General features: G+C 50.2%; 5 protein-coding genes across 5 annotated transcripts; 3 read left to right on the top strand and 2 right to left on the bottom strand.

Moving 5' to 3' along the window:
- The first annotated feature begins 1582 nt into the window (after positions 1–1582).
- On the top strand, positions 1583–5236 carry BO88DRAFT_141642 (uncharacterized protein). The gene is made up of 2 exons (XM_025701451.1): positions 1583–1977; positions 2064–5236. The coding sequence occupies exons 1-2, from the start codon at positions 1781–1783 to the stop codon at positions 5149–5151; spliced, it is 3285 nt and encodes a 1094-aa protein (XP_025559290.1). The 5' UTR covers positions 1583–1780; the 3' UTR covers positions 5152–5236.
- A 1493-nt stretch (positions 5237–6729) lies between these two features.
- Positions 6730–7524, bottom strand: BO88DRAFT_457194 (uncharacterized protein; the record flags this gene model as incomplete). Its single annotated transcript, XM_025710979.1, has 3 exons — positions 6730–6881; positions 6948–7226; positions 7395–7524. The coding sequence occupies 3 exons, from the start codon at positions 7522–7524 to the stop codon at positions 6730–6732; spliced, it is 561 nt and encodes a 186-aa protein (XP_025559289.1).
- A 2795-nt stretch (positions 7525–10319) lies between these two features.
- mph1 (3'-5' DNA helicase) lies at positions 10320–13796 on the top strand (the record flags this gene model as incomplete). Its single annotated transcript, XM_025704241.1, has 1 exon — positions 10320–13796. One exon carries the CDS (start codon positions 10320–10322, stop codon positions 13710–13712), a length of 3393 nt encoding a protein of 1130 aa, XP_025559288.1. The 3' UTR covers positions 13713–13796.
- Positions 13797–14201: 405 nt separating this feature from the next.
- BO88DRAFT_457192 (uncharacterized protein) lies at positions 14202–15190 on the bottom strand (the record flags this gene model as incomplete). Its single annotated transcript, XM_025710978.1, has 4 exons — positions 14202–14349; positions 14405–14578; positions 14657–14851; positions 14961–15190. The coding sequence occupies 4 exons, from the start codon at positions 15188–15190 to the stop codon at positions 14202–14204; spliced, it is 747 nt and encodes a 248-aa protein (XP_025559287.1).
- A 1318-nt stretch (positions 15191–16508) lies between these two features.
- BO88DRAFT_407685 (uncharacterized protein) lies at positions 16509–17320 on the top strand. Its single transcript, XM_025707506.1, has one exon. It carries the CDS (start codon positions 16675–16677, stop codon positions 17230–17232), a length of 558 nt encoding a protein of 185 aa, XP_025559286.1. The 5' UTR covers positions 16509–16674; the 3' UTR covers positions 17233–17320.
- Positions 17321–17655: the final 335 nt, after the last annotated feature.

The following is a 17655-nucleotide window of genomic DNA, read 5'->3' as shown; positions in this document are numbered from 1 at the left end:
ATTTTGTCTATCCTTGTTCTTTTCAAGCTTTCCCCTTGATTGGGTTGTTCTGTCATCACAGCGTTCAATTACACCATCCGCATTCCTCGCATTCTGCAAGCGTGCCGCGTGGTGAGGTAGGAAGGGGGAGGCGACGGCAAATGACGAGTGTAGGCCAGATGCTGCCCGGTCACTGGGTGAAGCGTTCCTGGTTTCTCTTGTGCCTTACCCAGGGCAACAAGATACATGCTTAGCCGAGTCTATGCGTTACCTTCCAAATGGGCCATGGCCACCATGTAATCTTTCAGTCACGGGCCAGGTCTCAACCGATGACGATTGAGGGGGACCTTACAGACGATGGCAGTGCTCTTTCGCCATGCAGCCCCGTGACTCACTTCCGGCAACCAGCCACATCTGGCATCGGTTCTACCGCATTCCGAGCTTGAAACTATGTGATTGGTCTGAGACTATTGGCGGCTAGACCGTTGGGAAGGGACCCATCCAGGGAAACGGCCAGCCATGAATAGAAGGTCCGGCCCAACTCATTGCTCCAGTTTCAGTTCCAGCTGGGCCCTGGGACACACATGTTTTGTTATTTCCGGGTGGTGGTGGCTGTCTGGCTGCCGTGCCCAGGGCCCTCACGTGATGGGGGTGAGCCGTGTTTTGGACGTCGATAGTTTGCAGTGTTTGTTGAAAGGATACCCCTCATGCGGGCAGTTCAGCACCAATGGGGAAAGGCGCCCATGGCGTGTGTAAGAATTGTAGGTTCTCCGCCTTACGGGGTAATAGCCAATACGGTACGGTAAGTGCAGATCATCGGATGCCTCCTAATTCCAGGTCCCAACCCACCTGCCTGGATGGGCGGACGTGGGAGTCGGAAGTGGGAGAAGAGACACTGCAAAGAGGGGGAAAGGATCCATCCCATCTGCAATCTAGTTACTAGAGACCATGTATCATGTAGGAACCTTACCCGACTGCGTCATGTTATGACGGTCACGCCTGGCCGCATCCCCCACTAGTAGCCAATGATCACTGGAGCCCCGTCATGTGGTGGCCCTGGAACCTTATGGGAAGGAACGACGGGGGGGGTGGGAAACTACTAGGGGAAACTACCATGGACTTTGGGGGGGAAAAGTGACTGATAGGAGATAAGTCCGGCGTCGTAGTCAGCCTACCCATGGAGATGTCATCCATGCTCCTGACCTGATCCGGTTCCCCTCCCCCTCCCTCTTTCTTCTTCTCTCTTCTTCCCTTTGCTTGTTCTGTCGCCATAACAACTTCTACTTCACTTTAACCACTTCCCGGTTGCCTGTTACCTCAAATCTAGACGCGTCTGTTGATCCGTCACTGTATCTATCTGTCCCGACTACTATAAGTGGTCTACAACCTAGACAGGCGGTATAAGCAGTGCTTCCGACCTGTCGTGTTTACACTCCCACCCTCCGGCGTGTCCACGGATCTCCGCTCCAGATACGCTGTTCTCTCCGTTCATCCGGCACGGCCGTTGTATCTAAACTTCTTGCTACACCTGTTCCTCGGCATCTGTAGCACTGGAACCTACTGTAACTCCCCCTCCTGGAGCATCAGTCACCCGCTATTCTATGACTCTTACTGATAAGCCTTGCTCGACGATAGACCATAACTCCACGGGATTCCTCCGGCAGTGAATCCATACTACCCTTGCGAGTGTCGTTGCCGGTCGACCACACCGTCAGAACCTCCGTTCTCAGCCCGGATCAAGGGTTCTGAGAGCGGCTGTCCCAACTGAGCTCATATTGCCTCTGAGAGGCAATCCCTTTGAATGCCACCGGCAGCTTCGGACGATTTGTTTCGCCAGCAGAGCCGGTCCTTAGGTGACACCAGCCCCTTTCCTGAAGATCCCAGCCGAGCCACCTTGGAGCATGATCTCGGTGGAAAGACCAAGAAAAAGGGGAAAACCGGAACCAAGGGGAAGAATAAAGCAGCCAAAGCAGTTCCGAAGTCTACACCTGACGACCTGTAAGTCTGAGTCTCTTCCACGTGTCTAGAAGGATCTTGGCTCTATGTGGACAGTTGGCTGACTTGGGTTGACGCGTCGTATGCAGTCTAGAAGTAGAAGCACCATCACCGTCACCGCCTCTGCAGGCTGAGCCATCGTCCTGCCCCAATCCAACATTGGAGCCGCCACCTAGCAACAATATTGTGTCACCGGTGCTTGATGCCCTTGGCACTTTGGGGGATTCTCCGGAGAATGACATTGCTTACCGCACCGGTACATGGGCCAAGTCCATCCCGTATGGCAAAAGCCCCCCGAATGATGCCGTTGATGGCGAGTTCAACAGCGGATCACCTTTCGGTTTCCTCACTAGTCAAGACAAGGGCGGATTCAGCCACCCCTCTTCGACGTCTCCCCCTCCGGGAGCGAGGCCCTTGAGCTATGGGCGGGGTTACGCTACCAGCAGTGTGTCTAGACAGCACTCCGTGGACCGACAAAAGAGCAACTCCGTCAGTAGTCCATTCAATAACCAGGTACCCCTGCCGCATCTGCCGCAGGCCCATTTCTATGGAGCGCCGGATATCGATTTGCCTCTGTTCTCTGGCCAGAGTAGGGCCGCAGCGGACGGCAGTTATTCATTCTGTGCGTTCGATACGATCATCAGCCCATCATCCAAAGCCTCCAGAATGGGGAGTAGCGTTCTCCTGGTCGGCACGGATGGCGGCTTGGATGTTCTTGCCATCGAAGATCGAAAAACACGTCCTGTAGGGAAGTTGGCAGGTCTCAATGGCCGCGTAATCGAAGCAAAGTTGCTGAGCAACTCTTCAACTAATGACCAACCTCATGTCGCTGTCATCATTCACGGCCCCACTGCTCAACCAGATGATGAGGGTCATGCATCTTCAAATAGCTCGGAAGCAAACGACATTCCCACTGGGAGACAGTCGGCCGCTGGAGGGCGTCCGAAAGAAGAGACCAGATACTATCAGACACGGGTCGAGGTGTACTCGTTGAGGACGGGAGAACACATCACCACGCTTCTGTCCACGCCGCCCACTCCATGCTTTGGCAATATACCTGGTCTTCCTGCCTTGGCTCCTTCACCGGCCGGAAATCTGAAGCTCTTGGTGAGCGGAAGCTACGTTGTCGTAGCGTCAGGTTCCAGTGGGGAAGTTTATATGTACAGCATGAGCAAATATCAGTTCTTAGGAAAAGCATGGACCAGTATCAAGTCGAAAGAATCTCGGCGATACTCCACGTCTTCTAGCTCCACTGACCCAGATGGATCTCAGTCTGATTCTCCTCATGGATCTCTCAACTCTGACAGCCCAATCGTGGCATTGAAGGGGAGGTGGCTAGCTATTGTCCCACCATCCGCAACTTACAGGGCTACTCTCCGTGCGGTCGTGCCGACGTCCTTGTTGCAAGGAAAGGCCTTCGGGCTTGAAACTCGAAGTCCTCCGTCGCGTCCAGCTATAACCTGTGCTACTGATGTCGGAGAAGGCGAAAGCTTATTCGGCAAAGTAGCCCGGGGTGTTACGCAGGAGCTCATGCGAGGTGCACGCTGGATGGGTGATCAGGGACTACAAGCATGGAATAATTATTGGAATAAGGAGCAGGCTCAAAGCATGCCAGCCCGCCGGTCTCCTAATTTGACAGAGTTCTCACCTCAGGGGTACAATCTCTTTCCTCCCACTCATGCCCAGGACACCCAGTCTGTGTCCACTACCGAACCTGATTTGGTATCAATCTTCGATCTGCGAAAGCTAGACGAGGGCGAAGCCAAGAGCTCTTTGTTCAACCCAGTGGCCACTTTCCAAGTACCGAATGGCTGCAGCTTCCTTTCATTTTCTCCCAACGGCCTCATGCTATTTACTGCGAGTAAGAAGGGAGACGTCCAGTATGTTTGGGATGTTATGCAAGCCAAATACTGTCGAGCCGGGGCTTTCCTGTCAGACGACCCAGCATCTGTGCAGCCGAGCGTGCGGCAGGTTGCCCGGTACCCGCGATTGACCACATCCCATATAGTTGACGTGGTTTGGTGTCCGCCTTCTGGGGACAAGCTCGCAGTGATTACGGGTAAACCGACGGTGCATGTCTTTGATCTGCCTCGGAGCGCCTTCCAATGGCCTCCTTTTCGACGGTCGCTACCAAAGCCTGCGAAACCGCCTACTGCGGATGCTCCAACAGAAGAGCTTCCCGACCGGGGACCGGCTGCAAATCCATTGTCGGCGGCCTTCAAGATGGTCGGCGGTAAGACACAGCCTATTCTTGCTGCAGTCAGGGGACGTACTCCCTCCACCGGAGCTGCTTTCCCTTCCGTGGGTGGTTTTGCAATGCCTTCTGCAGCTGGAGTGAGAGGTGGCAAGGCGGTTGCTGCTGGCCTTAGTAAATCAATGGGAGCCGCCGCCACCGGCACTGTCAAAACGGTCAACACCATCCGACATGGTGGTGAACACCGCCTGCACCTTTCCAATCTGTCTCGGGACCCCGTTGCGGCTCGTGTGACGTGGATCATCCATAAAGGACTGCCATTCTTGGGCCTGATAGATGGGGGTTACTTCCGTCTTTACAGAATTAAACGCTCCACCTCGCCCAGTAAGAGTAGGCAGGTGCAGTCGGTGATCGGAAACAAAGAACTTGAATTCCGCTTGCCTCCCCATATGCAGACACCTTGCGGTCCCATGACCGTGGGTCCCGCCGCCACCACAGAAACAACGGTCTCTGCAACGTTGGCTCTGCCATCCGCGGCTCTACGACCGCCGCCAGCGTCGAAGCTCAAATGCCAGCCTCTCTCGCAGGCGGAGATCGAGACAAACACACCATATCAACCCTTCCACACTGACCAGAGGGTAAATCTCTTTGTGTACAGTGAGGCAGACGACTCCGTGGGGTCAGTCCCGACGGGTCAATGGACCTTCGGCGGCTCTCTAGCCACAACCAAGCTTCACGTACGACCATTCAGCGCCTCCAGTGAAGAAGACGATGATATGGTACATGAACAACACCATGGTTTGGGGGCTGAAATGGAGAACCTTATCAGCCTGGGAAATAGTACGGGCAATGTGGAAGAAGTGGTCATTACCACACGCAGAAAGAAGAAGCAGGCTTCAGCCATGGCCCCCGGCGGCGGGGTCGATGACGGTTTCTTTGAAGATGACTGCGAGGTCTTGGACTTCGCTCGGGATCGAGTCTAATTGCAATGACCACAATTACCATGCCGCTGGCGGGGCTCTATAAGATTTAAACTAATATGTCATATTTTAGACTTACATTGGTATGGCGTTGGTGTGATTGGGATTTAGGCTCGCTCATTTCCGCTCTTGCTTTGGTTGTGACTCCATACGAACCTCTTTCTGGCATGCATTACTGCTTCGCATGATTTATGGCTTGACGCAATATGTCCGAATGTCTCATGCCAAAGGATTTCCAAAATGCATCAAGGCGCCTCCTAGTCAAAGCAGAGACATGCGAAGATATCGTCATTTGGTTCTGCACGTTAGAGGTCAATGGCATTGGGATATGCTCTTCCTCACATCCGCACTTTTTGACTGCACTCGCTATCTGTTGTCCCTGATGCCAACCTTGTGTTCGCTGCGTACATGTCGGATATGCGCTCATTCGTTCTCTTCCTGCCCGCACCGCTGTATTTCGATGCATATTTCCGTGGCCATTCGATGTTACAATTGATGTTACATACCCAGTGCTGTTCTGTGAGCCAGATAGATGAAACCATGCGGGCGTTAATCGTAAAGTACATATATATATATATATAGGTGAAATAGACATGTGCTTGAGTGATAGATATGATGAAGGCAGTTTACGAGAACTATAAGGAGTTATCAGAATATTCACTACCAACTGGTAACTTAAGTGAACCTTTCAATCTGGATTCCGGTGCCACATGTCCATAGCCATCCTACCAAAGTCAATTAGTATCACTTCAATACTAGCTACCAATAATAGAAAACACCATAGCAATCCTTACTCATCAACAAAACAAAAACATAGATCTGCAGTGCACGATGATCATCAACAGCTACCGAACCCGAGCCCGAGACCCACCGAGGGGTGAGGAATATCAGTGGGTATGCGGGGTTTGAGTACTTGACACACCATATAGATTTCAAATACTATCACGATAATTAATACCGCGTATATTTACTACTCACAGAAGGTGATTTATGTATGAATCTTATAGTCTTGGATAAACAGGCTGAGCATTGCTTGTACTAGCTACAGAGTCGCTATATGTGGTTTATTGCGAACTGGGGAAATATACTTAGTTTAGGGGAGCTGTCAAAATGATTACTTGGGTTTCTCGGAAGAAGAAGAAGAAGAAGAAGAAGTGGTCATGCGAGTGAGTTTTGAATTAAGATAGAATACGGAAGTACCAGTAGAATATTAAAAATACATGAGCACTAGTAGTAAAATAAATCTGGTGTGAATGATAAAAGGGACAAGTGATCAAACAATTTCAAATTGGCCGGTAGGTATACAGATACAAGAAGATTATGAAGAAATGGCAATGAAAATAGTGTTCGAATCAAGTTAATTATTAACCCACGAGAGTATAAAGAAGTTGAACAGGTAGTGGTAGTAGTAGTAGTGACAAGTTCCCATATTAGCTAATTTCCTTAATTTCCCGTAATCAATCAATCAATCATATTAACACAGAGCGCTGGATTAAGTGTGCAAGTAGACAGATAGCTTCCCACCTTCCCTTTTCCCCTTCATATTGTAATCAACGATCAAGGCATAGCGTCTGAGCTCAATTACAGAGCCCAAGCAGCCAAGACGAATCCAAGCACACCGGCCGCGGAAACGCCCAGCTTGAGCTGCGTAATAGCAGCGGCGTTCTCGGTGCTGCTGGCGTGAGCACCAGTCGCGGTGCTAGTTCCGGAGGAGCCAGACTTAGAGTCGGAGCCTGTTGTTGAAGTTAATGATTAGTCAAGAAGTAGAGATGTATGGGGGAGGTTGAAGGTGGACGTACCAGAGCCGGTCGAGGAAGAGGAGCTTCCGCTCTTGGTGGTGCTGGCGTCGTTGGAGCCGGCAGTGGTAGCAGAAGAGCCCGACGCTCCCGTGGCACTGGCCGGGAAGAAGTAGCTGCTGTAGCAGCTGCTCTGGCAACTGGCGTAGGATTTCTGGTCGCTGGGGGAGCCGGAACCCTGGGGACAGGCGGCAACGCAGCTGGTGGTGTCGTTGGCTTGGGCGTTGTCCGGGCAAGGAACGCTGTAGCAGCTGGCGATGCAGCAGATCTCGGTTTCAGCGCCTGAAGATTGTTATTTAATTTTGCTCTTGGTAGACTTCTTTGTTGTGGTGTGTGGATGGAGTGTAGAGGACGCGGGTGGTTGGGATTTGCGAACGGGATTGGGAAAAAGGTCGAGAATGCAGAAGTGGGGTGGGGATAACAGCATTGGAAAAGGAGAAAGGAACTTACACTTGGCAGCGCAGGAAGCCTGAGGAGACAAGCTAGCAGTGGTTGTTGCGGCACTGGTAGTGGAGGAAGAGTCCTGGGCGACGGCGAGAGCCAGGAGGGAGGAGAGAGCGATAGCGCTGTTGAACTTCATCTTGACGAATGGATCGAGGAAACGACAGACGTTTGAGATTGACTGAAGTATAGAAGCAGGTAGCGAAACGAGCGCGACAGAGTAACACGAAACGAAAGACTGTGAGGGAGGAAAGGAAGAAGAGGAAGAAAGAAAAGGAAGAGGGGGAAGGCAGACGAGGTGGTGAAAGGGAAAAAGACGGGGTGTAAATAACGGGCCAAGGATGGCGAGGCGAACAATGGACCGGGGGAAAGTTGCCCAAGCGTATCAGGCGATATGCTGGGATTTCACCGCGCCTGGCACCAAATTAGGGTCATCCAGCTGTCGGTTCGCCAGTTGCGATTAGCGGGGTTTCAGCAAGCCGTCAGAGTCGCACAGGCTAGTGCGCTGGATTCCTCAAGAAGCGTCTGGATAAGTGGATTCACTGGACCGGAGCTAGTAATCCACACCCTTACATTTGGTGGCAACTCAATAACATCGGGAAGAGGCATTTAGCATTTACAGAGTGGAGGTGGACTTGTGGAGGCGCCATTCGTGGAGTTGGCATGATTTTTAGTTTGGAGCAGGTGCCTACGAGAGATGGTGGAGAGAGAGAACAGCGCGAAGCACAGTCCAGGTTTTGGACCCAGTCCTTCAATTTGGTGGTGAAGAGTGAGCAGCCAGTCAACAATCACAGACCCTGAAAATCTGGGGACTGCAAAAGGATCGGCTAAAAATAACCCTAGACATAAGAGGGAATCCAAGGGTCATTTCAAGGCACTAATTGCGCTACTCCAACGCTAAACCGGGTGATGCTAAGCTAGTAAGAGCTAGACTGTCTCCCACTAATTCCATATTAGTCCATCACTGTCCACCATCCGGTCTTATCAGTGGATGGGGTTTGAGACAGCGCATCCGAAAAGGTGGAGAGCACCCAGTCATTGGTGGGCTGATCTGTCAGAAAGTGTCATGCGAACACACTGGAATGCACTAGATAGATATCAGGGTAAAGAGGGTGGTTGGAGACTTTTGTCAAGTCTTGTAGTAGGCACCACGGTCAAGAATAGGGGCCGAACTATCAAGGGATTCTGTCAGATTCATCGACACTGGAATTGCTTTTTCAGGTCTAGTGTGCCTCGGGCAGATCCGACAAGCCTGTCCTGGCGAATCATTCTTTATCCGCTCAATAATAACGGCTACAGTACAACAACGAAAGATGGGGATGGAAAGGATCCGGAAGACTTTCATCCTGCCCATCACGTGGCCATCCTCAACATTCTTGGATGGTTACGAGGCTCAATTATTGACAGTCTGGAAACCTTGTCCGAGTTGGAGATTCTCATCAATGTCATCCCTATTCAATGATCGACTAATGGGCCTTATACTAACAGGTATTATACTGGCGCTATTCCTTCAGCATGTGCTGCCCCTTTTATACAAAAGCAAATACTCAGTCACACCTAGACTATAGACATTCTCTGAAAAGCCCGAAACTTGAGACTAACTTCGAGTAAGAAGTCATTCACCATCCTCTTGACTCACTATACTTCAGATATTGCTAGCAAGTCTATGTTGGATGGCGACAACAAGGGTTACCAGTAACTATCAATCAGGCTCACAGTTAGTATTGAGTCCTGACACGAATTATGAATGGGAGCCATCGGGGGGCTTTACACCAATAGTCTGCTACTGAACTCAGCTTCAATAGAGTTTAATTGGTGTTTGAGCTTGCAGTGAAAGGTCAATAGCTCTTACAAATTTTGTCGGCACTGTTTTACCACCAAAGCAATTCAATAGCCCGGCACATTTCATTCTCCGCGGGAGGACACAAAGTGGAGAAGCCTAGGGCTTTAGGAATAGTTGGTCGTAGTCACAATAGTTGGTGAATGGGGCATTGCAAGCTAGAATAGTTCTGCAGAGCAACTGGAGGAAAATACAGCCTAGCTGAGGATTTACCTAGAGTTTGGAGAGCACCTTCGCCGGTATAGTGCCACGTGCTTGAGAGGCCTTCTAGTAAACATCTTGATACCAGTAACCCTGTAAGAACATCACCCCCAGGCCTTCCGCATCCTAGAAAAGGCACCTAAAGACAACTAGAGTATGTCGAAGCCAAGAAAATCCCGGCCAGTTTTGAAACTCACGAGGTTTCACTTTAAGCGTTCCTCAGTCGGGTAATCAGCTTGCTGTATATGCAGGGTGCCTATCTGGCAAGGTAAGTGCAGGATGCAGACTGTACAGACCGACTGAATACTATGTTGTTTTTCCTATTCTCTAGTAGCTGGCTCTGTGGGATGCATGTCTACCCCTATTCACTCCTTTGATTTCATGAAGCTATAATTGCCGGCGGTCCTTTGTCATATTGCCCGCAAGAATGTGGAACCGATTAGAGTTCCTTTCAACAAGTAAGAAGAATTCTAGGCATTATCTCCTCTTTAGGTTTGCTATCCTCTTCTTTGAAACTTTCAGCTCGAGATCGACTTATGCTATGTCACCACAGCGCGATATCAAGGGTCGTTGAGTGAAATTTTTCATCGGTTTGGCTTGTTATGATGTCACGAATATCGCATGTCCAGTAATACAGAACAAATATCTGATGTAACTCCCCCAAGAGTCTCCATATCATTGTATTATTACTTTCTGAGCCAATGTGTGAGTTGATTCTATCCAGATCTCGATCAGGACTAGTTAGTATCCTTATCAGGCCTGACTAGACCGATTACTCACCACTTATGTAAGCTTCCTTATCGATAAGGACATGTGAATGCTCTCAACGCGTCGCGTCTAGGCATCTTCGACGGTGGTCGGGGTTTTATCCTACGATGCACCTCGGGTTCGCTATGTTCACCCTTGATGGTAGCTCCTCTGACTATTTCGATGATGATCTGGGCGACTTGGGTGTCGACGGGCCTTCAAATGCGGCAGACTCGACTGACCCTGACACTCCCCGACCAGCCAAGCGCCGTCGTTTGAAAGCTGGTAAAGATACCCCAAACGCGGAATCGCAATCGCATCAAAAGTCTCGTGCAGAGCGTCGCGATGGGGCTAGGACAGTGCTAAGTTCAGATTCGTTTATCGACTATGATGACGACGAAGTGCCCTCTCCCGAACGAGAGTCACCCTACTTCCAAGACGATAGTGAACGAGAGACACGGTCCAAATACAAAGTCTTTGCTCCCAAGAACGCAAACATCCAGGAGAATATCTTTGTGACGCAGCTAACGCAACCACCCTCTCCGCCGGAAATGCTTCGTGGTCCCCGTTGGAAGAAGCCGGATCCTGGCTTGCCTTCTCGAACTACTACCGCCCCGCTGCCAGGAACAACTCAAACCAGAGATTCCGCTACTGATGTTGATGGAAATGATGAGTATGACGATGATGAAGAGATGAAAGCAGCGATTGAGGCATCATTGCAATCGTTCGAGGAGGAAACATCAAGACCAGCTCCCTCCGTGCCCTTGCAAAAGCCCCCGCGCCCATCAGCTCCTCCCATTGTTGGACGGCAAAACACTACCGTCGCGGCCTCCAATGATCTTTTGGACGATATACCTGATGATGCCTTTGACTCGGACCTGTCAATGTCACCACCTCCTGCGCCTCAGCCTCGCCCGGCGGCTCAGTCATTCACACAGTCAACGAATCGCCCATTAGGTGTTCGCCAAACCACGCTATTTGGTATGGTTGCCAGACACCCAGAAAATCAGCCACCGCGCGGTGAACAGGTGTACTCTCCGCCTGAGAAGAGCGAGCCACCTACTCAGCATAAACTCAACCAGGAAGCCTTGGGTACGTGGGTTTATCCTACGAATCTGGGTAAAACTCGAGATTATCAGTTCAATATTGCGCAGAAAGGCCTTTTTCATAATCTGCTTGTAGCTCTACCCACAGGTCTTGGAAAAACTTTTATTGCAGCTACTATAATGCTCAACTGGTTTCGGTGGACCAAGGATGCTCAAATTGTCTTTGTTGCGCCCACAAAGCCGCTAGTTGCTCAGCAGATTTCTGCATGCTTTGAAGTCGCTGGAATCCCTAGATCCCAGACCACTATGCTCACGGGAGAGGCTGCACCAGGAATCCGAGCTGAAGAATGGAAGGCAAAACGCGTATTCTTCATGACGCCTCAAACTTTGATCAACGACCTTAAAACCGGGATTGCTGACCCGAAGCGTATCGTTCTGGTCGTCGTCGATGAAGCCCATCGTGCAACTGGTGGTTATGCATATGTTGAAGTTGTCAAGTTCCTGCGGCGGTACAACCAGAGCTTCCGTGTCCTGGCTTTGACAGCTACGCCAGGCTCAACGGTGGAATCTGTACAGGCGGTCATTGATGGGCTGGATATATCGAGAGTCGAGATTCGGACGGAGCAGTCACTTGATATTAGAGAGTATGTTCACTCGAAAGACACGGATGTGCAGACATTCCAGAACTCGGAGGAAATGGTCCTTTGCATGGACCTGATGTCAAAAGCTCTACAGCCACTTCTTGATCAATTACGGAGTACGAATGCCTATTGGGGGCGTGACCCCATGGGCCTCACAGCATACGGACTCACCAAAGCCAGACAACAATGGATGCTATCCGATTCCGGCAGAAACGCCCATTTCGGAGTGAAGGCCAAAATGAATGCAATCTTCACTGTTTTAGCCAGCTTGGCTCATGGTATCGATCTTCTTAAGTACCATGGGATAACACCTTTTTATCGTCATCTCTTGCACTTCCAATCCAACACCGAGGGACAAAAGGGCGGCAAGTACCAGCGGCAAGTCGTTCAGGACGAGAGCTACAAGAAGCTCATGAACCACCTGCAGCCGTGGACAAAGAATCCAGAGTTTATTGGACACCCCAAATTGGAGTATCTGAAGCAGGTGGTGTTGAATCATTTCATGGATGCTGGTGAAGGCTCTGGTGCAGATGCAAACAAGGATCAACCAGCCACTCGCGTGATGATTTTCGTACACTTCCGTGATAGCGCAGAAGAGGTCACGAGAGTACTCAAAAGATACGAGCCCATGATTCGGCCCCATGTCTTCGTCGGGCAGAGTAGCGCCAAGGGCTCGGAAGGAATGGGACAGAAAACGCAACTCGACATTGTGCAGAAGTTCAAGAAGGGGACCTACAACACGATTGTTGCGACTTCCATCGGTGAGGAAGGTCTGGATATCGGTGAAGTGGACCTTATCGTGTGTTACGACTCTTCAGCTTCACCTATTCGTATGCTCCAGCGCATGGGACGTACCGGTCGAAAGAGGGCAGGAAAGATCACGCTCTTACTCATGCAAGGCAAGGAAGAGGAGTCTTACATAAAGGCTAAGGACAATTACGAAAAGATGCAGCAAATGATAGCGAGTGGCACCCGGTTCACTTTCCACGATGATATGTCTCCGCGGATTCTGCCTCCGGGTGTGCGGCCTGTTGCTGATAAACGAGCGATTGAAATTCCCGAGGAGAATACTGTGCGAGATCTTCCAGAGCCGAAGCGGCGAGGCCGGGCACCGAAGAGGCCGCCAAAGAAGTTCCATATGCCTGATAATGTCGAGACTGGATTTACTACAGCATCGAACTTGGCCGGGACCTCTAAGCGCAAAGCACCAAACAAAAGTAAGGCTCGCACGCCGACTCCAGAGCCCGTAGAATTGCCGGCGCTTGAAGATGTTCTGCTTACCCCCGCGCAGCAAAAAGAACTTGAACTCCTCTACAGCAACGCTGGGCCCAGTGAAGAGCTTCTGGTCAGTTATCCCAGAAGCGACGCCTTCCCACGCCTTCAGCTCGCACCTAGACCTACGAAAGCTGTTAGACACGGGTCATTGACTCGTCGCATGATTCAAACGTTGCAAAGGATGGACCAGATTACTCCAAACTATGGGGATCGTTACAAGGAAATCATAGCACGTGAGGCGGCCTCCAGGCCGGAGGCCTCGATAGTAGCGCCGAAGGCCAATGGTCATGGGGAGGTTTATTCGAAAACCGCACCTAGGCGTACATCCAAGGTGTCATCATCCAAGCCAAAGAATCATGTAGAGCGAGATGTGTCTGAAGTAGAACGAACCCCACCACCCAAACGTTCGGTATCAGCGACCAACGCTGAAGTGGAACCGTTCTATTGCTCGCAAAGGACCCAAGACGGAGATACAGAAGATGATTTTGATCTTCCAGATGTCTCTACTCTTTTGGATAGGAGTGTGGAAAGGCCCCCGAAACGGGGCCGGTTTGTTCTGGATGATAGCGATGACTGATTTGGACATGAACGCATAGCTTGGTTACATTCTGCATTGGTGATACTTTCGGTTGCATATACCCTTGAGCAATATACTTAGAAGAGTACGGTGGAGTTATTTCTTGATGCCATCCCAGATACCTGCACGTAGGCTTTTTCTCGAACACCATAAGCTATTCAAGACTGGACGGACAGCAAGTAGCAGAGACCAGACTCGGGAATTCAGTTCGGTTGTTCAATCTCTAATACCTATAAGTATACTATCATCATGTGTAAATTTATATTTGAACAAGCGCCCCGTAACTCCGTCAATCCTAACATCTAGTCTAGACCGAAAGAACAAACAACTCAACACACATAGTAGTAGTCATACACAAAGCAGAAACCTATAGATCTCCACCCCATACTGCACATATATCAAACCCCCAAAACAACTCATCTCAGTCACAGTACCATCATGCATCCATCTCCATCACCAGCCGATCAAGCGAAGCATCAACCTGGCACTTCACTTACCCACATAATCAAACTTCTTCGTCGAATGGTTATAAACATACGCATACTCAGCCACATCGAACCCCCAGTCTCCAGTAACCTTGGTATTCGCACTACACACATTCCCAGGCTTCTTATCGGTGAAAGCCTGGCAGTATGGCCTGTCCAGCGTCAGCATCATTTTACTCTCAAGATGCAGAGAACAAGGATACATACCCAACCTTCGCATTCTTCCCACTCTTGACCTTAAACCCCGTAATCTCAAACCAACTAGCATCCGACTTCTTATTCTTAGCATCGTATGACTTGACCTTATTCTTCTGGTAGAAGCTCCGAAGCGACCGCTTCTGTTCGTCCTGCGAGTTGATGGTCACGCCTACGAGGATGGCGCTATATCGCGGTAATAACATATTGTTAGCTTGCTAATTGATTATGAATGTGAAAGAGTAGAAATAGGTATAAACGTACTCCTTCCCCCCCTCCTTCGTCGAAGCAAACGGAAACTCCTCCGCCGATACCCATCCCTTATGATCCCCCCAGGCATTTGTAGCCGGAGACGCTTTCATCCCGTACTTGGCGGGGTCTTTGAAGGGTTGCTTGTTGGCGGCGCTGCCGGCTTCGACTTGACGGTTTACGTCGGCGGCGTCGGTGTCGACTTTTTGCCTGTGGTTTTGTTTTCACTGTTAGCTGGTTGTTGTTGCTGTTGTTGTTGGTTTGGTTGTTTGTCTGGGGAAAGGGGCTGAGATGGATTTGGGTGAGGGAGAAGGCATACATCACTGCGGACTTGCCCTTGCAGAGCATCGCCCAACAATCTACGTCGTAGGTGAGGGCATCTTCGCCGCGGATTTCGATCTCGGCTTTGATGGGGTTGGATTTGCTGTCGCCTGGGTTGGAGCGTGGGTGGAGCTGGAGGGAGAGGTCGTCGGTGGTTGGGTGGGCGAGGGTGTTTGGGAGGGAGAGGAGTATGGTGAAGATGGGGAGGAGGGTTGATGAGAGGATCATTTTGAATAGGGTGTGTTTGGTGGTTTAGGGGAATAGGGCTTTGAGTGCTTGTGTTGAAGTGCATTGTTGCTCGTTCACTTGATATCTTTTATATCGTGTTCTGGATGCTGCTCAGGGGATGGTATTGAGGCTATACTACTGTGGTTTTGTCTATCTTGGGAGGCCTTATTTGGGGCCTAGCGAGAAGCTTCATGGTTGACTGGGATGTGGTTGCTGCTTGGACGGTTGAGGGTGGAACATGTTATCTCAGAACGAGTCTTCATTGACGCATAGGGGAGATGAAGACAGGGATCTGTGGTGCTTTGGGGGGCGGAGACCCTGCTGGAGGCCTTACAGGGTCTGATGATTGACAGGGGAATTGTGATGTTGGGAAAGCACATATGCAGTCAGCTTATCTAACATTCTGGTCTGTGATGGGATGAGGCTGGAATTGAGCTGTAGCATGGATATCTATGCTAGATTCGAAGCACAATGTATGGACATGATAATTTGCCAGATGGGTTGGCTCAATGAAACAAGGGCATAATGACTTAAGCGGCCTTCAATATCTGATAGTTCTGTTGAATATAGATGGCTAGATAGTACTAAACTGTCCCAAATCAATATTACCAGACTGATGCCCGTTGGTAAGAGGCTGCTTACTTGGGTGGTTTAATAGTTTCCAATCCTAGATTGGAATAGATTATTACTCCAAGTACTGCCAGTACTGGCCCCTGCATATTGGGCCCTGGCTAAAGTCTAATAACTCAGCCCTTTCGGCGAAAATGAGGGAATTAGTAGAACCCGGCATATGCCCTACATTGGAAGTGGGCGATGACTCGCTCCGCCACAGGCACTAAGAAGCCTACTAATCACTGAGCGGGGTGAGCAGCCCGCAGACACCACCACTTAACTAATCGTCAGTCAACCTGCGGATGCTCAGATTATTCCCCTTTCTATCCCAGGTTGTCAATCGGTTAGAACGAGGAATTTTTGGGCTGCTCTTTGCATTCTGCAGTCAGCTGAGCACATAAGCAGGCACTCACGCTCAGCACATGACTCTCGCGCCTATAGATGAGACAGCGGATGGGCAAAAGGCAAAGAGATAGAGCTTAACGACTCTTCAATTGTGGTCTCATTACAATAGATATCAAAAGAATATTAGCCAGAAGGTATCTGTTTCCTTGAGTCTTGGCGAAAGGACGATCTCATAGATTTGACAAAGTACGAGGTTGGTCAGGAAGGTGGGCGGACCCACACCAGGATGTATGAGCCTAATACTGACTATAAGAGCCTCCTCTCATTTCCACACCTTCAGCCTTGCTTCAACCAACTCGGATTCGCATTCAATACCAATCTCGGTTTACCACTGCCACCTAGCAATCATGACGAGCATTCTCCTATTCTGCACCTCCGACGTGCCAGCAAGCGTATGAAAGCTCCGTCTTGAGAGACTACAAAGCACAACTGACTTCTACTGTCACAATCAGACGATCAATCAATTCATGACAGAATTCGCTGACGCTAGCGAAGATCCAAGTATCTTCTGTCTGGTCCGCACCCCCGACCAGGAACAATTCGATGAATGGGGCACCGAACCACCTGTGCAAGACTTCACAACAGGCTTCAAAAACGCCCCTGATTCTGCTCTCCGCCTCTACACACAAAATCGAATCGACGAACTCAAGGCTGCAGGCAAGGCCGGCGGACTATCTCCAGGGTGGCTAGCTAAGCTTGACGAGCGATCCCCGCATGACTCGACCGTGGTTTTGCAGTACCGCAAGATTAAAGCCAACTGGGCTCAGGCATTGGAAGATGCTGAAGAGCAGTTTCAAATCCCCGGTCAGGCGGACGTTGATGACCAGTATATCTGGTGGAAGTGGCGTGTGCCATTTGCGGATTCTTTCCAGCTGTTTAACAGCGTCGACGATGGTATGCCAGATATGATTCGGCTGTTCACCCGACCTGAGTTTGTGGACTCGGAGGGCGTGCTTCATGTAGATGTCCCACGTCAGATCATCAAGGGGGAGATTCCGGATCCCATTACGGAGAGTGCAAGCTGAGAGGTTGCCGATATACTGTCAACCCATCCAATTGTTATCCTACCCCTGCTCATCTCTCAAAAATTCTGGTAACAGAGACTGGCTTTACAAGCGTCAAGACACCCAAGACCCAATGGACATACTCCGTAGTCGTAGATGACCTTATGGGAGTGGATGGTGTGACGTGACACAACTTTGTGGCTGACGTCTCAAGCCTTATGTCGACATAAGGAACTTTGGATTGCCACAAACTTCATCTTCAATAGTATTGAAGCAGTACTTGTGTTATTTGCCCATATTCTCAAAATCCCACTCAGCTTCTTAACTCCTGTAAAGGATAGATGAGCGCCTTAATGATAGTAAGCTGATCTAAAGGCGGTGATAATCTGCCAGCGATAGAGTCCAACTTACCTTGATAGGCAGGCGGGGAGGGCGGCCTGGTGT

The sequence above is a fragment of the Aspergillus vadensis genome (genome assembly GCF_003184925.1).
Source record: "Aspergillus vadensis CBS 113365 unplaced genomic scaffold BO88scaffold_25, whole genome shotgun sequence".
Classification (NCBI taxonomy): Eukaryota; Fungi; Ascomycota; class Eurotiomycetes; order Eurotiales; family Aspergillaceae; genus Aspergillus; species Aspergillus vadensis.
The sequence above is the reverse complement of the archived record's forward strand: the minus strand, read 5'-3'. Positions and strand labels throughout refer to the sequence as shown.